The sequence below is a fragment of the Dipteris shenzhenensis genome, chromosome 7, assembly GCF_047967505.1.
Source record: "Dipteris shenzhenensis isolate YYH24624 ecotype China chromosome 7, Dip_SZ_1.0, whole genome shotgun sequence".
In the NCBI taxonomy this organism is placed as follows: Eukaryota; Viridiplantae; Streptophyta; class Polypodiopsida; order Gleicheniales; family Dipteridaceae; genus Dipteris; species Dipteris shenzhenensis.
In genome coordinates, this window is record NC_141602.1 from 44,801,963 (window position 1) to 44,826,735 (window position 24,773).

The following is a 24,773-nucleotide window of genomic DNA, read 5'->3' on the forward strand; positions in this document are numbered from 1 at the left end:
TTGCCATCTGGCAGGATATCATTTACACTCTATGGTCCACCTGGGAGCGTGGGACTCCAGGCTCCAGGGCGACTATTGAGAGGCATGCTCGTTTCTGCAAGGCTTGGCTTGCGGGTGTTTTCTACATCTTCACTCCGCGAGGGATTCACTAGTTGTATAGTCCCCCCACTTGGCTGTTAGCCGCAGTTCCAGAGATCCCCTCAGCAGTGAGCTGGGGTTCGCTGGAACAGACCGGTTTTCTTTCTTTTAGCCTTTTTCTGCTATCTTGTATGAAATCTTTCAAGCATTAATAGAAGGTTCCTTTCTTTGAAAAAAATAAATCAATCAAAGATCTTTTATGCACGAATGTTTTACATCCCGGAGCAAAGTTGGGGTTGCATACTAGTGAATATATTAATAAGCAGGTTAGAATGAATGGTCAATGTCTTTTTCATCATGTATCGTGTTTTGCAAGGCATTTAGTTGTTGAAAGTTTGAGCGTTGAAAGCTGTAGTTGTTGTTAGAGTACCAAACAGAAATCGATCGAAATTCCCGTTTGCCATTGGATTCGTAGCAGCAAATTCGTCTCGTCGCTGCTGAAAATTGCAGAGCAAGCAGGCTGTCGATTCGATCGCATCACACATTTTCAGCTTCTGAATTGTTCGATTCACTGTCAAATCCTCAAACAAATTTTCATGGTTTGTTTCGCCTCGAATCAGCTTCATGAAGTCCGTCTCCGCGCGAAAGCACTCCCGCGAACGGGCCATCGCCTGCCTCGCCGTGGTTATCCTGCCTTGCTTTTGGCCCGAGATGTTCAGCCCTCTCGGTCGACATATGCCCACTCTCTTTTCGGTACATGCATTTCCACCCTCGACTCTTCCTTTTTTGTTTTTCAGTCATCTTGATATTTCGGCATTGTCTGTAGGAATGGGAAGCTCCTAAGCCCGCTTATCCGTCGTTGCTGGATGCTGTTGCCAAGGCCCGTTTCGTAAGTAACTTTTCTTTTGAAGTTTCTCGTTACGAGTTGTTAACGACCGCGATAATTCTTTTTATGCTTCTTCTTTATCGCCTTTTCTCAGGTGGAGGAGGAGCCCGCGGATCTCTGGTTACCGCCACAAGATAACAGTACTTGGTCCCCTTGCAAGAATATGGAGCCAGCTATGCGTTGTACGTTTTGAGCTCTTGGCAGTTTGCTCCACACGATGAACTTCTAACATCCTCTTTAATGGGGGCAGATAGTTTTGTATGAAGCTTTTGGTTGCTAAGTGCATTCAGGACTTTCAGTATCTGCAGGAAATACAACGGGCTTCTTGCAAGTCTTTCTGGAAGGTGGCTTGAATCAGCAGCGTATGGCAGTAAGTTCCGTCTGTCGTTTTTACTGGCTTACTTTTGGAACAGAAGCTGTCCCGTGTCTCTCAGTTACTTTACAAATGCAGATATGCGATGCAGTTGCTCTGGCGAGACTATTGGGGGTAACTCTTGTGCTTCCACAGTTTGATGTAAATCCCTTCTGGCAAGATTCGAGGTGGTCTCTCTTTGCCTGAGACTGGAAAAGTTCTTTCAAACAATCTGCCCTTTCCTTGCGTTCTCAGTAAATTATTGCCTCAGCCTTGTCCTTGGCCTGGATTCCTTTGCAGCTCCTTTGCAGATATTTTTGATGTGGATCATTTTATTCAGACTCTGGAGCATGATGTGCCAATAGTCAAGGAGCTGCCAAAAGAGTACTGGTGGAGCTCACGTGAGTACTATGCTACAGGCATTCGGGCAACCCGGGTCAAGAATACGCCTGCTCGTTCCCCGCCAAGTTGGTTTCTGGAAAATGTTTTGCCTGTTATACAAGAGTAAGATGTCAATGGTACTTTAGTATCACTTGATGTTGAAAGGAGAACGACAAAGAGTGGTTTATGCAGGTTATGTTTGTGTTCCAAGAACTTTAGATGCTATGGGAATGGACTACTCGACCGTGATAGAATTGGTAATTATAGACTGGATTTGTTTTACAGCTATGGCATAGCAGCAGTTGTACCTTTCTCTCATAGATTGGCATATGATGGCATTCCTCCACACATTCAGGTGTTGCGTTGCAAAGTGAACTTTCAAGCATTGCGGTTTGTGCACATCATAACGAAAATGGGCAATGCTATAATTGAACGTCTAAGGTCAACGGAAACTTATGCTGGCGAAAATGCTCAACAAAAGAAGGATTTACATTGGAAGATGGAACCCTTTGGTGGGAAGACCTCTACACCTAAGAAGTTCATCGCTCTACACCTCCGTTTTGACAAGGTGATGATTCTTTCTTATCTGACCTCGTCTTTTCATCACTTAGATCACATATTTGTCCATCAGGCTGGTTTAGGGGATGTTTTTTTTAGTAGCATATATATCATAGCCGTCCTTTACCTTTGTTTGACAATATATGTAGCTTCTTTAAGTGTGAGCAAGTTAAACATGGAGAGTGACTTATGCCCTTACTGCATAATATTCAGTTCTGAAGGCTTCACCTTCTTTCTTACAACATCATCATCAATACAATGGTAGTGTGAGGTTCCCATTGAAGTTCAACCATCCTCTCAGTGCATGAGGACTATATGACGTTCAAAGTGAAGCTGACATGTTGTAGCACTCTTTTTGATTCATAAGAAGTCTAACATTCAAATGCGTGTGTTGAAGGTCCTATCTTGACATGGGGTGACACAACCTTGTGTCTTGGCAGTGTGCATGCTGAAAGTAGGTACAGCTCATGTCAGCAACAGGTCGGCAGTACGGTTAGGTTGCCACATGGCACCAGTCGGATCTGGAGCTGGTCGGGCGAGTTTGCGACAATCTGGCTACAGACTCAGTCGGCCAGCAGATCTGCCCTAAATCTAGAAGCCTGCTTATATCTATTTATCTTTCTACAGATCAGCCTACAACAGCTGATGCATCCCAATCCTGCTCATTCATGCACACAAACAACAAAGCAGTAAAGTATTGTGAGTCTTTTCCATTTATGGTTCATGCAGTCTGCTTAGTAGAAGATAATACGCCAGAGAGAGAAGTTTGTCGTCTCACCTATTACATTGGTATTAGAGCTTAAGTCTTTCTTTCCTGAGAATGTGAGTCACGGGAAGGCCTCCAAAAAGAGGGGTAATGTTGTCTACAAGTAGGGTGTAAACTTTCAGGATCCTGATCTTGGAGTCATTGTTTCGTAAGCCGATCCACACTACCCATCTTGCAGTAAGCTCTCCTTGGTCAAACACATTTGGGGCCAACGTCTGGGATACTGAAAGGCAAAGCCCTCCCGCTCCTACCCTTTGCAAGGGACCTCACGTCAGGGCCAAGACGGCATCGTCATCTGATGTGTGCTGCTGAGAATATGTGCTTTTGAATCAAGAGGATATCTAGTGCCCGTTGTATTACAGCCTTTTGCGACTCCTGTCAAAGTATTAGCTACTATGGTTGTTGCCATGCACGATCATGAAGTCCATGCTGTAATAAGGGGGAAAAAGGGCTACTTTAGTTGCTCTTTAGCTAGAGTTAGTGGGAAATGTGGAGGGACTATAAGTCCCCATCCACAACTCATTCTAGACTTTTAGAGAGTGCTTTTATGGACCGTACATGCCAGGTGTGCAGGTGGATAACTTCGGCAGCAAGTAGCTACGGTTCATATGCTTCTCAGATAACTTTGTTTGAGTGAGGAAATATCTCAAAGACTGATGATCTGTCTGCACTATGAAATCAGCCCCAAGTAAATAGTGCTTCAGCCTTCCATGTAGCAAGGGCAGCAACCAACATGTCTCAGCTAATTGAAAATGCTACCTCAACTGATGCACTGTTGCCCGGAAAGACCAACGGGTATAAGAGCAGTAAGTCTAATAGCTTTAAGAAAGCAGGGAAGCCAAGGAATGCTTCCAAGGCTGCTCCATTCAATAGGGTAGAATTGTGATAGGCCGAGCTCTAATTGGCTGTCACGTGAGGAAAGGAAAGCTTTGATGGAGGCCAATAAACCTTTCACTACAAGGAAGAGGGGCACATGGAGGGGCACATGGCACAAGAATGCCCAAAATGCAAGCTTAAAGAGAAAATGGATGATAGGGATGAGCAGAAAGGCAATAAGCCTAAACCTTCTGCAAGATTATGCCTGATGTGATCAGTGAGCAGCCCAATGGGGATGCTACGGAGCTATGCAGGGCATGGGAAAGTGAGAGACCAGATGTCATTGATCTTCTTTGACCCAGGAGATCGTGCAAACTTTCTCTCTTTGGAGTTGGCAGGCAAACTTGGAATCCGGGTAGAGGAGATTGGGCATATGAGCGAAGCAAGCTTGGCTTGTCCTGGATTTAGCACTCCGATCACCCCTATCATTGGAAAGCTCCGCTTGCAACAAGAAAGCGGTATTAAACAACTAACCAGCCAATGCTTTCACATTCATAAAACTCAGCAAGTACAAATTGGGAGCTAGAGTGCTCCTTCTCAAGAACAAGGACACAGATTGGCCCCAAATCCTTGGCACCCCTTTTGGTATTTCTTTATTAACTGGAGAACCCTGCAAATGGGATACATAATAGAATCAACTTCCCTTGTATTTTGTGCATATCTCACTTCCAAAGGGCATCAATACTCAAGCAATCCTGCTGGGATTTACTCTCACCCCACAAAGCAATAGGCATTCAATTCTATTCCAAATGCTCGCATGAAATTTGGAAATTGTTACTAGCAAGCCGTGCGGGGTCATACAACTCCCCTGACTGCCTCAATGTCACTGGACCACGAATATGCCCAAGCAATGGGTGAAAGCATAAATGATCAGCCTGCATTCTCAGGAACTTGCACTCAAACTGGAGGCATTCACTGTAAGACCACCCTGCCAACAAAGTCTCTCCAAGTCAGCTCACAACCAAGGAGCAGGACCAAGTGAATTATCCTAGTCAAACCGGGGGGATCGAACTAGCTCATAGACGAGCTTGGACAACCCATTTTCAAAAGAGCATCACTCTACCTGTACATACAACAACCCTACTGGACAACTTCACATAGCTCTTCGCACCATGCACTCCGTACATAGCCTTTGGACCCTACAACCTTGGAGTCTCGTACCGGTCGTACACATTGATTTCCATGCAGCCTCACATAAACTATAGTCCATAATGATCTTCAGACCATACAACCGCTTCCAATTGCATCCGTACGTCTGTACTCAAAATTTCGTATCTAATGATCCGTACATTGCCTCCCCGTCGAAATGTGTACGGTGTGCACTCTTTGTGCGTTGTGAGTTCCCCTGCGACGTGAATCCCTGTTGTCCTTTTTTCCACATGATGATTTTCTCTAGGTGCTTCCACAAGCAACCTTACCAAATCCATCCAAAGTATGGGAAATGCCATGTGGCATCCCCCTTTTCATGCGCCCCTCTAGTGGCAGTTTTAAGGGCTAACCAATGGCCCAACTTAAGAACCTTAGGGCCCTTTGCTCCCTTCTTGGACCAATTTACCCCCAAGGCACCAATCCCTAGGGAGAGCTGCACACCCACATCCTATAGCCTTGCCCACTTAGTTTTCTAGGGTCCTACCCAAATGCAAGTTAAAAAACTCACGCCCTTGTGACACAGGGTCTCGATGATATCGAGGGAGCTCAATTGGAGAAGGCACCTCTTCGTTAGATGGTGACCCTCTAGGGTTAAGCTCGGTTGGATCCAATCTCCAACCTGCTCTTTGTGGGTGTGAGGCCTACTATGCGGCCCACCAATGCTTTGTCTTGCAAAGATTGAATTGCAATCTACATCTGCTACTTGTCGTCTGGGGAGAGAGAATCAAGGGAGTCGAGGGAGCTGCCACAAGAGCCCCTCTAGCCAAACCAAGGGTTACCACTAGGATTATAATCCCCATAAGCCATCGCAAGAAACTGCTCTTGCTAGCAAAGGGAGGGATGGATGGAAAGGAAAGAAAAAAGAGGGGTGGAAAAAAGAGGTTAAAAGATGGGGGATTGAGGATATAGACACCCAGAAGGATCTTGCATGGGTTGGCAAAAACAGCCAGCAAAACATAAAACAGGGGGCCTTAGGGGATCAAGGCTATTTATTGGCTTGTGTGCGAGAGAGAGAGAGAGAGAGAGAGAGAGAGAGAGAGAGAGAGAGTTTATTAAAGTTTCGGAAGACCGACAGGTCTATGAGACTATGAAAAAACCCGATACAAATCCAGCTAGTGGGGTGGAGCTACCAATCGAGCATCCACACCCATACAGAAAACAGAAATCTGTATCATACATAGTCATATCAAATAATAACACTAATCATCTACAGCAAAACCAACCTCCACTACTGTCATAAGACAGAATGAAATGTGCTCCAGGACAATGTGGCCCCTCCCCTTTTCAAGAGTGAGGGAGTGATAGCATGAAATTAGATATGGAGTGCTGTCTGCCCCCAGTTGGTGTAGCCCTACGCTGTCTCCTGGTCATAACTCTGCGTTTGACGAGGGCAACCGTCACACCTGTCAGTCTGGCTCCCACTCTGAACATGGAGGGAATGTCCCCAAGTGTAATCTATGCATCAACCCTGTGTCTGGCTCTGGGTCACGATCATGTCTGAGACCTGCAGAGCGGGCATCCGTGTGATCCGGCTGAAAGAACTCAGTGATCATGCTCTGAGATGAGTTCAACTGGGTTTGCTCCTCATGTCTCTGAGATCGGAGTAGGTGCTCCCAATGCCTAACTGCCTCATGAATGAATGCGGCCAAGCATCTCTGATCTGGATAGGAGAGAAATTGGGATAACACCCCGGAACTATCTTTGAATAGGCAATAGAATCGCCCCCTGATCTCCTAGTAAAATCTGAAGATGAAATGTCCCTCCGACTCAACCTCATGTAGGCTACGTAGAGTACAAATGCGCCCCTCCCTAGGTAGACCCTCTGTTCCGCCACTCTCAATGCAGAGCCTATGTGAAGAGACCCGAAGTTGCACAACGGAGATGAATGGGGTAAGTGAACCGGTGTATATGCTGGTGGGTCGATAAACCTCTCCTCCGAGATATGTAAGCAATGATTTTTGTAGAAGCTAAGCTTCACAGGGAGCTCAGCTGGTTCCAACCAGGTCCAAAATGTGTGTAGCTGTAGAAGATCCTCACGTATGACCTGGTTGGCCTCATGATACTGCAGTGAGGAGAATGGCGCATCAATGCTGTATTGGAAAGGAGGAAGTCTATATATGTAACCCCAGTCGCTCAAACCATCTCACTGTGTGCGCATACCAGCATCTCTGGTCACCTGCAGGGCTGATAATGCCATGGAGGAGGACAATGCTAACCACGGTAGTTTGTTGCGGCCAGAGGTACGATCTCTGTATGCCCTGACTTGATATAAGGAGGTAATGACCTGGAAAGCTGCATCAAGCTGCAATGGTAAAGATCCAAACTCAGCTTGAATGATCTGGTGAGGGACTGATGGCTTAGTCCAAATCATCCGTGATAGCATAAGCACCTGTAGCCACTCTATATAAGAGAGACTGGAGGCCTCAACAGGCCTCAAGCTGCAATGTTGAGATCAGCTTGAATGATCTGGTGAGGGACTGACGGCTTAGTCCGAATCATCGGTGATAGCATAAGCACCTGTAGCCACTCTACATAAGAGAGACTAGATGCCTCAACAGGCCTGTGGGACAAAGTCAGAAACTTAAAATCCAAAACTCAAAAATTCTGAGAAAGAAAGAAGGAAATTTTATTAATATCTACGCAAGACCAAAGGGTCTATGAGACTGAAAAAAAACGAGATACAATGAAAGCTGAGGGTGGGCCACTGAACGGGCATCCTATCCAAGGATGATGTCTGTGACGTGAAAAACAGTAATACATTGCACTATCTGTGTGAGAGAAACCCGAAGGGAAAAAACACCAAGGAAATCCCCTGCTCATCTGCTAATTGGCCGATTGTCCATCCAAGTGGCTGGCCCTGTGTATACTGTCTTTGGGACCAACTGCAGTGGACAATTGAGGGGAGACAAGAGTATCTTGTCTAACAGTGGCTCGCGATTTGGTAGGAGAGGAAAAGTCAGTGATAGATCGCTGCTGGCACTCGACCTGTCCAGAAAACAGGAGATGTAGTCAGCTATGACCCTGGTGCCTTTGATGGGATGAGAGAGAGAGAGAGAGAGAGAGAGAGAGAGAGTATTGAAGCCTATGGAAGACTGAAAGGTCCATGAGATTGAAGAAACCAGATACAAGAAGGCTAAGGATCAAGCTACTCAAGTGGACATCCAACCCATGACTCAGGCAGCTAGACATGGCGTCAAGGTTTTCTATGAAAACTTGGTAGAGGAAATCTGTGTCCACAAGGATTCTACTTATGATTGAAGGGAGGAGTGTGCATCCTTCACATGGTGGTATACGTGTTATAACAGGCCTCGAGAGCTTGATACCAGAGGACTGATGACTACTTTAAGAGCATGTCTCATTTGTAGTCTATTGCATGGCTGGTTCCTTGGATGTTCCTTCTTTTGGAGGGGAAGAAAAGGATGGTCATCATTGTTTCAGTGGATGACTTGGTTATCATCACTAGCTAGCGATCAATCACACCCACTGGAGCATGGAGAGTATTAGGCATCTCCAAGATGCATGCGGTAATGCGGCCTCTTATCAGATAGGTATACATCAGTGGGTACCCTGATTCTAATTGGGCTGGAGAATGGGATTTAGAGAGCTTCAGGATGTTGTTCTTTTGGAGGGGAAGAAAAGGATGGTCATCATTGTTTCATTGGATGACTTGGTTATCATCACTAGCTAGCGATCAATCACACCCACTGGAGCATGGAGAGTATTAGGCATCTCCAAGATGCATGCGGTGATGTGGCCTCTTATCAGATAGGTATGACATCAGTGGGTACCCTGATTCTAATTGGGCTGGAGATTGGGATTTAGAGAGCTTCAGGATGTCGTTGCTTACTGGATTCAGGACCATCTTGGGGCTCAAAAAGAAGCAAGTGACAATCACTATTTTCTCAACCAAACAGCTTTTAGAGGGATGTCAACAACAGCCTGTGAGTCTGTCAATGGATAGTGGGTGGCACGACAGTGATCCAACGTGATTCCTGGTTTTGCATTGTGGTTGCAGAGAACCTAATGTTTCATGTTTGGATAGAGCACACAGAGGTCCAATGCCACTTCATGAGGGAGTTCACTCAGGATGAGGTGATGAGCGGGACTACTGCTGGACAGGATAGAATGCATCCTAGACATGCATGAGGGCCCTTCCTAGAGAGCAAATGGAGCACCGCATGACGATGCAGGGGCATGGATGCACATCTATCATTGAAAGGCTGTGCTAGAAAGATCATTGCCCTATATGTGAGCCCCCGTATGAGGATATTGGGGATAGATCTTAGTTTGGTTTTGTGGGTGCATACCCATCTAGGGTTGTGCATGTCATCAGTCCATATAGACTGGTTTTGTTGCCCAGTTAGGGCTGAACTACATGTTCCACACAGAGCAGTTGTAGGGTCCAGCCTTTGAAAGGGCTGTTTTACCATGTGGGCACTAAAGGTCTGGCGACAAACACTGCCTGTAAATAGGGAGACTTGCGGCCCTGAAAGGGGCCCAAATCTCACCAACCCAGGGGCCAGGTCGGTAGGTCTTGAAGCTAGCTGGCCAGTTGGTCAGCCAGACTAGTGGTCAGTATTTTCTATCTTCTGCCCACTTGTTGGTGGAGATGTAATGAGGTTCTTTCGGCTATTCTATCTGCTCTTTATTTGCAATCGTGAGCTTTCTCTTTTATGCACTTGTGAGTTGTGTTATTTAGAGAGTTGCGAGATTCTTACCACCCATATTCCGCTGCTACGTTTACAACCAGGTTGTGTCAATCCCAGAATTTTTACTAATTAAATTGTTATTATGTTCCCTCAGGATATGGCAGCTCATTCAGCTTGCAGCTTTGGAGGTGGAAAAATAGAACAGTTAGCACTGGCAAAGTATCGAAGGGATTTGTGGCAGGGAAGAGTTTCAAATTCACATCGCTCAGATGTGGAGCTCCGAAAACTTGGCAAATGCCCTCTCACACCTGAAGAGATTGGCTTGATGCTAGCTGCTTTAGGATTTAATAGTGCTACTCGTTTGTATGTGGCATCATATCGGGTATCTTTCCAATACTTATCAGACGATCCATCTTGTAATTCTTACTGGCAAAATATTTGTTTCATATGCTTGAGGCTTTTAAATATGTGCTACTCATGTCTTGATGTTATCTGACTCATCAGGTATATGGAGGGGGGCCAAGGATGGCTGCTCTGCAGACTTTGTTTCCTTTTATGGAAAATAAGTATAGTCTGACTACAGAGGAGGAGATAGCACCATTTAGGCATAAGGCTTCAATTTTGGCAGCTTTGGACTACTATGTCAGCTTGCACAGCGATGTTTTCATCTCAGCCTCACCTGGAAACATGCACAATGCTCTGGTAAGCCTCGTGTGTTTTCATCCTATGTTTCACTTGTAGGGGACTTGTACACAAATTTTGGGGCCAGAAAGTGCAAACTCGTGTTTTGAAACTTTCCTAGTTTTTTTGAGACGTTCCATGTTTCTACGTTTGGGATGTTTCTGGTGACTTTTACAATTGCAAAATTTTTGAAACGTTCCATGTTTCATGTTCGGAATGTTTCTGGTGACTTTTACAATTACAATTTTTTTGAAATATTCCATGGTTCTACTTTTGGAATGTTTCTACAATATTGTAAATGTGAATTTTACAATAATTCAGATTCACATATAGAGTATTGAAAAATCAAAATTTACATCTAAGTAAATGACATGGCAGGTTGGGCATCGGACATACGATGGTGTCAAAAAAACAATTCGACCACATTTGATTCTTCTATCTCAGCTTTTTGCGAATCAAAGCATTGAATGGCCAGAATTTCAGGAACGTGTTAAAGATGGTCATCGACATAGGATTGGCCAGGTGAAATTACGACAAGTAGGACAGTCTTTGTACACCTATCCAGCACCTGATTGCCTTTGTGCAGGAAATTTGTCATCATCTCAAAGACAAAAATGAAGCAGGTTCTTTGTATTGTTGATATTTTAACTAGATTCTCTTTGCTTGGTATCCCTAAGGTTATTTCCCTAAGGTTATTCAATTATCATACATAGTCTTTGCCCCTCCCTTCTATGATGTCCCAGAAGTCAGAAGGACTGAGAAGGAATGTAAGGTAGTCTGAAAAGTGCATATATCATATTGTTCAAATTTGGTGATGTACCCTCTTCTGTGGTGATTCTTAAATAAGTCTGTTGTGGTCATGTTGTCAGACTCTAGAAGTCTTAAGTCTTTCGTGGGACACTCTCAATTTACTGTCTCAAAATTTTGTTGATAATGAAAGCTCTTATAGTATCAACTACTAATGTATTGGTCATTTTAATACTAGATTGACATTTTTCAGTCCTTTCCTCAAAGACTTGAGCTAGCACTGAGCTAGAGCCTGGCATTCTGAAATGAATGCTCTAAGCAACGCTGGGTTGACTGGCAAACCATTTTCTAAAAAGGCTGGCTCTCAAAGGCTACATTTTTCTCAATCGATAAGGAAAGATGGAATATTAAGGATGAATTATATGTACATGGCTCTTCAGTACGGCTAGGAGTTGAATTTCATAAGAATCCTAATCCTGGCATGAGTGCAGGAAGCATTATTAGGGACAAATGTTGGAAGGCAGACACCTGCATGGGAAGTTTGGCAGTTGATTGTCATGTCATGTGCTTGTGAATTCTTTTTGTTCTTGGTAGAGCATAGGACGTAACTGTGCTATTTGTGAACACCAGTATGTGAGCTTATGCAAACCTAATCTTTCAGGTATGTCAGATTATCACTGAGGATTAATAGCTTCCTGATTTCAACAAATCAAAATATTCCGAAGCTCTAAGTACAGATGCATGCATGCATAGCAGATTTCCTTCTCAGTGCATAACCAATAATGGGAAATGGTTATAGTATTAACGTTGTAAAACTGATTCATAAGGATCCTAGAGCTATTTTTCCCTCTCTTTTGGGCCTTATTGCAGTTTTCCTTTTGCTGAATTTTAGAGGCAATTTGAAGTGTACATTTGAAAATTTTTATTTTGTTTCATTTTGCCATATTAGATAATAATAAAACTTGCTTTCTTTCATACGAAATCAGGTATTTGTAATTGAGGATGAGTAACGATGCAAAGGCGATATTGAATGAATGTTAATGTGAATAACAAGTATTCCTAGTTCAAAAGGCTTCCTGCGGCCCCCCCTTGCCCTGCCCTTGTCCCCTTCTTTGGTCCCTACTCCTCCTTCCTGTTTGCTAATGAACTTGTGTAGTCCTCTTTTGAGTCTTTGGGTTCTTTTAGTACAAGCATCATTGTTGCCTTGCTATGGTTATTTTTCGTTGGTGGCATTTTTTTAAAACTCTAATGATCAACAAAACAAAGAGGTTCCATATATGGTCCTTCCATGAACATGGGGAGTTGTATGCAACAAATGTTGAAAATTTGTTTTATTGACCTAGTTTAAAAAGTAGTGGCATTTTGCAGATGAAAATTTGACGTTATCCTATGTGTTGCCTTTTATTCTCGAGTTTATTATGCCTTAGTGGTATTTATAGGTTCATTGCAGAGATTGTATCAATAATGCTCCAATTATAATGGCAACCTCATCGAGATGTTTATTTTATTTTGCAAGGAATGTATAATGAATGTTCCCTCTTTTATTGCACTTGTATAATTATAATCTCAAGCTATGATTAAATATATCATTCAAGCTCCATTCACTATTAGACCTTCCAAATATAGCATTCTAGTTAGTATTATTCATCATAACACACTAACTTCACCCACCAGGACTTTCCTTAACCCATAAGTGAATATTTTTAGAGGATGCAACATGTATTAAAGTGTTACACCTTATCAACTTGGCATTGTTGATAACTTTACCACATGCTCTTGGAGATGCATTCCATGTTTTATCCAATAAACAATTTGCTTTACTAGATCATAGGTCTTTGTATACTAGGATGACCCACATTATCTTTTCCTTTATGTCATCCTTATACTTTATACTTGCATCCTTATAGTTTATGTGATCCGCATACTTGCAAAAGATTTTGGTTTCTACCCTCATTTTCAAAAACATCTTAGGAATCCTTATCGGCTTTAAAGCTTTCCTCTTGGATTTCTTGCTAGATTTAACCAAAGTACCTATTAGTCTTACATAAGCCTTTCAAGCAAAGATAGAAATAAGATTATATTTTGTAACTTCATTGATGGTGGTGAATGCATCTACTAAATTTTGACACCGTTATAATGTGAATCAAGTTCTTGCATTGGCGTAGGCTTTTCTTTCTCATGATTAACTAGTAATTTGAAACTCGATCCATACAAATAATGTCTCCATGCATATATTGCAACATACACTATTTTCTATGTCTTATACTTTAGTTGAGTATCATACAACTTTTTGGTTTCAAAAGCAACTAGTCTCTTGCCTTGAAATAAAGTGGCACTTATTACAAAGTCACTATCATTTGTTTCAATCACAAACAGATTGTTAGGATCCACGATAACTAGCATGTGTGTAGTAGTTACCTAATGTTGTGAAGTCTCAAAACTATCTAGGTTAAAGGATTGCTTTTACTTTATGCACCATATGCATGGTGAATTTCTCACAGTCGCTAGCAAGAAATAATGCCTTGTAGTAGATTGTTAAGAATTGTATTCACTAGGGTAGTGTGAATTGTATGATTTACTAGAGCTAATAGTCATCTAATTAGTACTTGCATGTACATTTGAGATCTTGAGTTTCCTCATGCTGGTGCTTCATTGACTTTTGTCCCATATGACCTTAAACCTCTATTTCCATAGTTGCAAACTGTTAGAAGAATTCCATCTCTTATTTAAGGCCCTATAGACTTTTTCTATGTCCTACTTTGGGGTTGGAATAGGCAAGAGATGTGTTGAGTTCACTTAGAAGAACTCTTTCCAATAGACCAGAGTGGTGCACCCCTTCCAAAGTGTGTCTTCTTCCCACAAGAACCAGTCCCATCTATCGATACCTTATGGAGACCTCAAACCCATGGGGGCCCCTAGCAGCCTGAAAATAGTACCATTAGGGATGTTGTGACAACCAAGTTGAACTAGAATAATTTGTTGTTTTCTAGAAACAATGGAGTAGCCTATTTTAGAGGGATGGATAACAGAGCCTAAGGCACTGAAGAAGACATCTGGACACTGTAGCACACCTGCAACATTCTGGGGAGTATTCCTAGGTGTCAAGTTGATGTTATCAGCAAATGCTGAGTGACCAAATGTTTCCAAGAGGGGAGATCCATCCCTTTGATGGCACCCTTTTCAACAAGTTCTCTTAAGAGCCACCCTAAAGACTCAGCTACTATGGAAAATTGGAGAGGAGCAAGAGGGCAGCCTTGCCTTTCTTGACCTTTTGAGGGAAAGGGTTCTGACACCAACCCATTTACATACACTTTGCTGAGGCATTGGTAAGAAGTTCAACAAAACAGACAAAGCCCTATCCTAGCCCCACATCTTGGAGGGTCTGGATAATGAAATCCCATTCTAATATGTCATAAGCCTTGTCAAAGTCTACTTCAAGAAGTGAATGTCTTTGTTAATGTCTTTGGTATATTCACATCCTTCCCACAAGTTTACAAATTTGGTTTCTAGGAGGTGCCTCCCTTTAATGAAGCCTTTCTATTTTGGCATATTCTAGGCATCCATTCTCTTTTGAATCCTTAAGGTCAAGGCCTTAGCAAAGATTTTATAGTTGCAACAACTAAGCATAGTCGTAGGCCTCCAATTTTTAAGAACCACTTTGTCCCCTCCTTTGGGCATCAACTTAATAACACCTCCATTGACATGAAAGATAGAGAGTGAGCTTGAAGTCTCTCCTCCCAGATCTCAAGTGGTGAGGCCCTATGTCCTCCCAAAGAACTTTGTAGAACTCTATAGAAAGCCCATCGTCTCGAGGAGTTTTGCTAGCATCCATGATGCCTTTAAAGTGAGAAAGGTAAACGTTTTCAAAGCTTTGGACAACTTCGTGTCTAGCGTGCATGCACCTCTCCCTTGCATGAAAGACTTCAGCATTCATTTCCTTGGTTGTAGATAGAAGGGAGATAGAAGAGCTTGAAAATGATGTTGAATTAGCTACATATTATCTTCATGAGTGGCCATGATTGTTTGGTCCTCTTTTTTAAGAGGGAGATCTCTTTAGAGATCCTCTTCCTCCTTATTAGTCTAAAGGTCTCTGGGGTGGGCCTATCAATCTTCCTAGCCCACCAATCCTTAAAGTAGAACCTAGAATGATTTAACTTCACATGGTCCCGCATCCTAAGCTCTGCCTTGGCTTGAAGAAATTCTGATCGGGCTCCTTGATCCCCTTGTTTTGCTCTTTCTTTAATACTCTCTATTGCTTCCCTGGAGCCCTCACTATTGATCTATTTTTTCTTGCCAACTTGAGAGAGTCTTGTGTCTTATGAACTGCTTCCAACCAAGAATCGGCAATAGGCCTTTTGAAGGAGAAAGCATTAGTCCAAATGCCCTTGATTTGACTTAGCTCAAAAAAAAATTGGTCTTCCTTGAACTAGAAGGGGGACCTCATGCCCTTGGAAAAATCACAAACAAAAGGACAAGTTTGTGATCACAGAGTGGCAAGTAACAAAGGATTGAGAATTTACATTTATTGTCCGATCTAGCAGCTCTTGAGAAAGGTTGCACATCTCCAATCTAGACTCTCTCATGTGTTGCCTCAATTTTCTATTACACCAAGTGAGATGTGTACTAGAACCAATGTCAACCAGCTATAGAGACTCTTTCAATCTATCCCAAAGTCTCTTATCATAGATCCCTTGCCTAGCTATCTATCCCTTGAAGATTTAACCATGTTGAAGTCCCCTAGGAGTATAGTATCTCCTCCAAACAATGAAAGAGGACCCCAAGTTTGTATTTTGCTATGTGTACTAGCATATAAGGGTACTGCATCGAAAAGGACTCCTTTGATGCTGCATATAAGGGCAACTGATTAATCATGGGTCAAGTGTCTGATTGATAGTGAGAGAGCATCCCTATGGCAGTTCCACCCCGACCCACTTCATGCATTGTGTAGTACTACGTTCTCCTCTCAACGGAGGATATCCTCTTCTCTAACTCTAGTCTGGTAACTTTCACTTGTTGGAGAGCTAAAAAGGTTGGTGAAAAAGAGTTGGATATTAACCGATAAGAGATTTCAAACCATCTTGAAGGGTGTGTGAAACCACAAACATTTAGTGTAACGAAAAAAATGGGTGTACTTACCATTTTTGTTTTCCCCTTTTTCACCACCCAAGTTGGCTTATTCTCCTTGGGAGGATGGGATTCTTCTTGGTCCTCTTGAGAGGACAATCAAGAATGAGAAAGATTCTTATATGTAAGAGACTATTCTTTGAAAACAATCCTAGTTCTGTTGAGGATTATTAGAGTCTTAGGGAGTTCAAGAGCACGATCCATCTTAATGCACACCTAGGGGTTTCCTCTAGGATTGATGAACTATTCTCTCCCAAGCCCAATTACCTCAATTAGATTTTGGTATAGGGTCGATTACACATGAAAAGGGGCAGGTTAGGAAGTTCCAGCCAAACACAAATCTTGGTGGATCTCTACCAATCAAGAGAGAATTCTAGGGATCAAGGCTCCAAATAGAGGGGCTAATTTCTTAGGGTCCATAGACCTTGGTTTAGGGCAACAAAAGCCATTTCTTATCTTTCAAAAAGAAAAACATAGAAGCTTTTTCTCAAAAATCTGACATAGGTAACAAAAAGCCTTTCTTAACTCAATTGATTTTCACCCAATTTTCAATGAATCCCTAGGGCAGGGGGCATGGTGCTAAGGATGAAACCAATAAGTCCATGTGTGGGAATCTAATTAATAGACTCATCATGTAGCCTCTAGGCTCTCATCAATAAAAATAGAGATGTATGTACCTAGATCAAAAGCATCTACCTCATCTTCAAATTCCCCTCCCTCTGTTTGTACATCTTGTGCCATTCCACGTGGTCCTTCCTTTGCTCCTGGATGGAGTCCATCTAGGGGAATTCTTGCTTTACCATCTGAATGGGCTGAAGCCTACTCCTGGGTCACTTGTTGGGTCCCTAATTTGCGGGAGGCTTCCTAAATTACCTCCTTCAGGGGGGCTTCTTTGAGGTCCAACTATTCCCTGGGTCTCTTCTAGCTTGTCTTTCGCCTGCAAAAGCACCTGCTACTATTGAGAGGTCAGGGAGGAGTCCCCTTTGGAGAAACTACCCATGCACTTGGGGAAATATTTCAATTGCTTTTTACTGTCGCCGATCCCAGGGTTGGTTTCTCTATGTCTCACTCCTCCATAACTATCTTGGTGAATCTCTCTGCCTTCCACTCCTAGTCAAGGTGTTCTTGCCCCTCTAGCACTTGGAGTGCTAATATGATTATTTTTTGCAAAAGGGGTTGCGAAAACTCCTCCTTTGTAGTCTTTGAGTATCCTGGAGTAATTGGGCCTTGAGGAGGGAGGAGTGTCTTTGGTAAAAAGGAACCAACTCTCGCTGGAGCACCTCTAACTAATGCACCTCTTTAATCTCCTCCTCCTCCTAAGCCTCTTCCATAGCCATATCCATATTTCTCCCAAGCAAACACTAGTGTGCATGAACTTGGCTTATTCAAGTAGGCAAGGCCTCTCAATAGAAGTGCGGGGACGTGGGTGGGAGAAGCAAGGTCAGTCTCTCATTGAAAGGGGGCTACAAGAAGCTTCAATATTTCCTTCCATCCTCCCAAGGTTTTGTATCTGTATTGGGATGGTGTACCATCACTTTTCCATTTGTTGCCAAAGATAGCACATTGCTAACCGGGATGAATGTTTCCATAAGAGCAGAGAGGTTTAGTAGCTGTCTTTTGTTAGGAGGATAAGGATGAGCACAAAGCTGGCCATCCATATCGGCTTCCATATTTAATTTTTTCCTCACTCTTCTCTCTCCCTTGGCTTGTCGATATGAGAATTGGTGCAAAGCATAGCAATTCAAAAGTAAGAGCCCCGTAAGAGCCAACGTTGGAGGAACTCCAATCAATATTATATGTGAAGAATTATATGAAGTTATGGCAAGATGGTATATACATAAATCCATTCCACATCAGGTCACTCCTTTATCCAATATGGAAGATTGAAGCTCAAAAGCCATCTAGTAGAGTACAAGTGAAACAATCCAAGTAGTGGCCAAAGGCCAATGCCATTGAGAACTAAGATGTACTTATGGCGAGTGGAGAAAAGACTTCTTCTAGACCAAATATGACACAAGAAGCAATTTCTAAGATGAAATATCAAGAAGTTGTTTGGTAGAATTCTCTAGTAGAACATAGCATGAACTAATCCATGTAGGCACCTGGAGCCACCGATTTCATTGGAGCATTTGTGGCCAATGGAATCAATGTCATAAGAATTAGCACGTAAATATGGAGAGTGGAGAAAAGACTTCTTTTAGATCAAACAAGATACAATAAGAAATGCTCCAGTAGAACACAACATGAACTAATCTAAGTAAGCATCTAGAGCCACCATTTCATTGAGGCATTTGTGGACTTGGAGTAACAAGAAAAGTGGTAGGTAGACTAGAGTTATGACTAAAAGGAAGAGTCACAAAGTGAAGAACAAGTAAAGGAGGAAGGCAAGAAGGATGAAGCCTTATTCGACAGAATTGATGAAGGGTGGACCAAAACCACCTAGGCCAAACATGTACTTTCACTCAGAATCTAGCTATAAAAGGGTTCAAACACTTGAAATTTAGCAATCAAAGCAATTAGATATTGATAACCTGGAAGTGTGATACTTGATTGTGGGATCAATACTTGAAGTTTCAGATTTTAACCAGTGAACCCAAAACGTCACTTCATAGGCCTGAAGGCCTAGAAAAAGGCTACCCAAATTTAGGAGGACTATGCCAAGTTGTAGTATCTGGCCCCTCTAAATTGGGGCCTTGACTTATGGGACTGGGATCAGTACCCAGTCAGTAGGACTCAGAACCTAGGATTTGGACGCTAGAATTGGATTTTGGGATATAAGTATAATTTAATAATTAGGGAGGTATAAAATTGGAACACAAGAACTATAATAACATAGAAAATAATGTATTGAGCACCTAATGTGGGTTTGATATTCAAAATTTACACATCCAAATCCTTATCGTGGACCTAGTATGAATTGGAAAGGAAGCTTATCAATCTAGTAAAGAATATGTGGACCTTGGAACAAAATTAGGACAACTTGGATCATCTAATATGAATTGCATCCAAAACCAAAACCAACAAGTGGCACTAGTCATGAAAACCATACTTGAGTCTAGATATCTAGAACAAGTTAACCAATGACATTTGAAAACTTAGAATTATTGCATCAAAAAATGGTTGTTTTATTACATTCAAAATCAAAACAACCATTCATTGAACATGAAATATAAATATAAAAGATCTAAATCCATTATTAAGAATCCAAGAGTCAACCTACAAAGAATATGAAATACACTATTCATACCCAAAACTAATACATCAATATCTGAGCCTCATATATTTGGAACAAGAACCTACAATCAACACATAAGCAAAACACATAAATCTAGATCAAGAAGCATAAACTACATCTAAAACTTGAAATCCAACAATCGAGAGCAAGCAAACTTGGAGCCCAAGTTCAACATATCATAAGGGAGGAAGTGTGTGTGCATGCATGTAGTAGGCATGTATGCATGTGTGTGTGTGTGTGTGTGTGTGTGTGTAGATTAAAAATTCCCATCAATAATTGAGCCATACAATTAATTCCATCAATTGGATAAAAAGTTAAAAAAGGGAAATATAAGGAAAAAACGTTTGAGACATCTAGGTTGAAAAATGCAACTAGAGTTTCCAAAAATTTCAATCAAAATTAAGAATTTTTAATAATATTGAGTTTGACAAACATAATATTGAAAAAAATAATTGAATCCTCAGACAGTCCAGATTCCGAGGTCGAGGTCCACTTATCTACCACCATCCAAACAAACTAGATGTTAGAACATCATAGTTACATTTGGGTAGACAAGTAATGCCTATTTTCCCCGACTTGTTATCGCTTTACCTAGGAATATAGACAACCATTTGGATCCCTAGATAGTTTTTTAAAAAATTAGCCACAAGTGAAGTTTAAATCACAAGTGGAGTAAGGAGTGAATGAGTGCATGGGTTGAGAAGGAATTAGAGGAGGTATGGGATAATTAGTGGGCTTGGTATGTGGGGTGGTTAAAAAGAAAGTATAAAGGGAAGATTTCACATGGGTGCATAAAAGAATAATTCATAGTCGGGGAAGTATTCGTGTGTGTGTCTGTGTGTAAAGAAGTATCTTTGTGTGTGAGATACATTTACTAATTAAATTTATTTCATGTGTGTGTGTGTGTGTGTGTCCCACCCCCAACCCCAGCTACTGATAATAAGTGAATAAAAGTGGATTTGTATGATAAGGAAAAAAATAATGCCACTAGTAAATGCCTAAACCACTTTTGCAAAATAGATATAAAAGTCAGTAAAAAATAAGGCGGATCACAACATGACTAGAAATTATCCAATGGATGTGAATTAATTGTATGGCACTAGCCCGACCAAAGGCTAGTTGGAAAATCAAAGTGCGTGTTTAGATTAAAAAGTCCCATCAATAATTGAGCCATAAAATTAATTCCATCAATTGGATAAAAAGTTAAAAAAGGGAAACATATAAGGAAAAAATGTTAGAAACATCTAGGTTGAAAAATGCAACTAGAGTTTGCAAACATTTCGATCAAAATTAATAATTTTCAATAATATTGAGTTTGACAAACGTAATATTGAAAAAAGATGTCGAATCCTCAGACAATTCACGTTCCGAGGTTAGGGTCCACTTACCTGCCATCATCCAAATAAACTAGGTGTTAGAACATCATAGTTATGTTTGGGTAGATAGGTAATGCCTTTTTTTCCTGGCTTGTTATCGCTTTACCTAGGAATATAGACAACCATATGGATTCTTAGATAATTTAAAAAAAAAAGCCACAAGTGAAGCTTAAGTCACAAGTGGAGCAAGGAGCGAATGAGTGCATATGTTGAGAAGGGATTAGAGAAGGTATGGGACGAATAATGGGCTTGGTATGTGGGGTGGTTAAAAAGAAAGTGCAAAGGGAAGATTTCATGGGGGTACATAAAATAATAATTCATAGTTGGGGAAGTATTTGTGTGTGTGTGTGTGTGTGTGTAAAAGTAAGCATCTATGTAAAAAAGTAAGTATTTGTTTGTGTGAGATACATTTACTAATCAAATTTTTTTTTTTTTGTGTGTGTGTGTGTGTGTGTGTGTGAGAGAGAGAGAGAGAGAGAGAGAGAGAGAGAGAGAGAGTCAAACTATAATTTATGTAAGCATGAACATAAAAAGAGCTTCTAAGGGTGTATATATTGTCTTTGCTACTCTACAAACAATGATTGGAAGACATGGAGAGCAATGGTGCAAGAGGGAGTGGGGCTTTGATGTTGATGAGAATTAGTCGTCACCAACAACACATAAATCATGGCAATCATTAGCGTCACCATTCAAGAGGAACTCTTTCAAATAGAGTAAATTTCCAAAGTAGAGGAATTCTTCCAAGAAGTTTATCAAACGTCAATGTACCTAGTGCCAGGGCATTATGAAGGAGATTTAGAAAGAAACAATTTGATCAAATTGGTCAATCATCATCAATAAAGGAAAGAGGAAAATCTCATGGACATAGTTATAGTCATCATGCAAGTCAACAAAGTGACACTTATGGTGAACCTAGAAGCCAACACATGTACATTGTTATTGAAAGCATGCAACCTCTCATAGAATCAAAAGGTGAATGTAGTCAACAAATCAATAATGCAAAGAAAATTATCAAGACCCATATATCGATAATGGTCACCATCTCATATGATAGGACATAAAGAATGGTATATCGACAATGGTGCACCATCTCATATAATAGGACATAAAGAATGGTTTATAGAGATACAATATTTGGAAGGACCGAAGAATTAATCCATAAGTTGACAATACACCAACACCTATTTGAGGAAAAGGTAAAGCACCAATGGACGATTTATAAGACACAAAGGACTTGTAAGGATGTTAGAGGTATCTTTGCTGAAAATGAATTCATAACTAGAGACAAATTGAAATAATATCAACTTGTTGGAAAAGTAGCTAAAATGGGTATATTATTCAAAATGCAACTTTAAATTTAAAATTATGGCATAAAAGATATCAACATGCCAACGTTAAAAGTTTAACACAATTGAAACATACAAATATGGCATTTGGAATTCCAAAACTCATATTTCTTGGAGTTTGTGAAGCATGTTGTTTTGAAAGCAAGAGAACTTTTGAAAAAGCACAACTACATCAAGAGATGCTCTTGACTTGATACACACTTTGATGTATGGATTATGTACAAACTAGAAGTATGAATGGATGAATTTATTACATAACTTTCATGATGGCTACAGTAGATATTGTCGGGTCTACTTTTTGAAATCAAAGTTAGAAGTCTTTGACAAATTTAGACAATTCAAAGTCATGTCAAGACTACAAAAATTGCTAGGTAACCAATGTTTGTAGAGCATTGCTAGCTACTATTTAGTAGCTATTTACCCCTTCTATATATATAATACAAAGGGAAAAGAACATATCAATAAATATGGCACATGACACTCATACCTATCACTATCGAAGTCTTCATAGGTCCATTGTGATAGATCATCTTGGTGGCTTTCAAAACTACCTCACAATAGTTCTTATGCACAAAATAGCCCTGAGCACACAATAGTTCTTTTGGAACTACCTCACAATAGTTCTTATGCACATAGTAGCCCTAAGCATGGCACATTTGTACAAAATAGAACATATGGTACATGTGACTGCAAGGAAGCATAAGAAAATCCATAATATCTTGGTTGAATGATAGGCCACAACCTAAACACTTGTCAACTTTTAAGAGAATGTAGTTGCGTACTAACAGATTAGTGGATAGGGAACAACACATGGTTATTTGAATTGCATGGCCTGTAACATTTTCTTGAAGAAATCCATGTGCATCATTGCATCCTCGAGTTTTTCCTCTTCATATTCACAATTTAACTACCACACCAAAACAACCATGTAGCAATTCAAAATACATCATTCCTAACTTCCCATTTCTTGTTACCAAATATTGGTAAAATGAATGAACAATATACACAAAAGATTAAAACTAATTATTACCTTGCAAATTTCAAAATTGATCTTCAACTCTTGATCGTTGGTGGCCAGGATTGACGATTGCATAATGAGCATTGAGCTCGATGTCATATTGCACCTTTGTAAGCGTTGGGTGGTCCACTAGGCCAGCTACCAAATAGGTTGCTTTTTTTTTTTACAGTGTCTCAAATCTCCATGCATTTGTGCTTTTGTGCTAGTAGTATCGATGCAACCTCATTTATCTGTATCTCTTTTCAAGATCATCAAACGTATGTTGCATGACGTGAAACAAGCCTATGTGCCAACCGGATGTACGAGTTAAAAAGCCATCTTGCCTTCCATCCTTTTCTTCCACCTCTCTATGTTTCCAGCTATGCGGCCATGTTGTTCCATTGCATCCAAGTGTCCATGCAATTGTAAATTGTGACTTGTCCTCTACAATGAATTTGCTTTACAGTGTACCAAGGCAAATCCTTTTGCAAAGGAAATCCCAAAATCTCATGGTTTATGGAAGGCTCCTAGTACACTTTTATAGTGGAGTAGTTGCTTTGTAGTATTCCAAAACCTCTTTGCAAGGTTGATCCCAATCTGACGGTTTGTCAGAGTCTCTTGGTACACTTTAGAGTGGAGCAGCACTAGCTCCTTAAAAAAAATAGAACGAACCTAATGAGCCTACACCTTCTGGCCGAACTTGATAGTCAACCATTGCTCTTTGGTTATATAATCAATTCTAAAAATCTTGCATGGATTTCTACCAGTCAAGCTAAGACCGCAAACATCATGTGGCTCTTCAACATGATGATAGAACCTTCTTTGAAATTTAAGCTCCATCCGTATCCTCCTTGCCTAAGAGTTTTGTGAGCAGCTCTTTTTCATAGGATTCTCTAGAAGTTGGTTGCCATTGGTGAGGACAACAAAGAGCTGGAGAGTATAGTTGAATTGAAAAGAGGCAAGAACACAAGGGCGAAGTTACCACAGAGATGATATTGAATTGAAAAGAATGGGAAATGTGGACATAGAGATGATTGGAATTGAAAAGAGGAGGGAGAAAAGGGGAGGGGAAAGCGACCATGAAGAGTTGAGTGTCCTTACTATTATGCAAGCCTAGCAATTGTAAATGCCTCATTATGTGCTAAGTTCAAGGTGCTCTTTACCATAAAAGTCGGTCTAATTAGGTAATAAATTCAACGTTCTCTTTAGCACGAAAGATTGTCCACCTAACTATGCATCCACCCCCTTTTATTGGGGCACCATGCTAGAGTCCCCATGACTTAAGCAGCCCATTAGGGAAATTTGGAGCTCATTTTGGGGCCCTCTAAGGACTTCCCTTGAGAATATTCTCTCAAAAAAGGGGGGCATGGATAATTTTTTGCAGATTAGCTCAAAACTTGTCGGAGTTGGCATTTCTAGAACCTACTCTTTGAGGGCTTTCCAATGATATATACCATGATGGGGTGGAAAGATATACGGAAGATTCCTTTCTTATAAGAGAATATTCACATAACGTAGGAAGATTCTTAGAAGAAAGGAATCTTCCCTATATCTTTCCATTCCCATGTCCAA

General features: G+C 41.1%; 1 protein-coding gene across 1 annotated transcript; it reads left to right on the forward strand.

The window, feature by feature from the left end:
* The first annotated feature begins 702 nt into the window (after positions 1 to 702).
* Positions 703 to 11,200, forward strand: LOC147900404 (O-fucosyltransferase family protein). Its single transcript, XM_087376956.1, has 10 exons — positions 703 to 831; positions 905 to 967; positions 1,059 to 1,146; positions 1,264 to 1,334; positions 1,416 to 1,504; positions 1,617 to 1,820; positions 1,983 to 2,265; positions 9,850 to 10,077; positions 10,200 to 10,397; positions 10,755 to 11,200. The coding sequence occupies exons 1-10, from the start codon at positions 703 to 705 to the stop codon at positions 10,992 to 10,994; spliced, it is 1,593 nt and encodes a 530-aa protein (XP_087233082.1). The 3' UTR covers positions 10,995 to 11,200.
* The last annotated feature ends 13,573 nt before the right edge of the window (positions 11,201 to 24,773 follow it).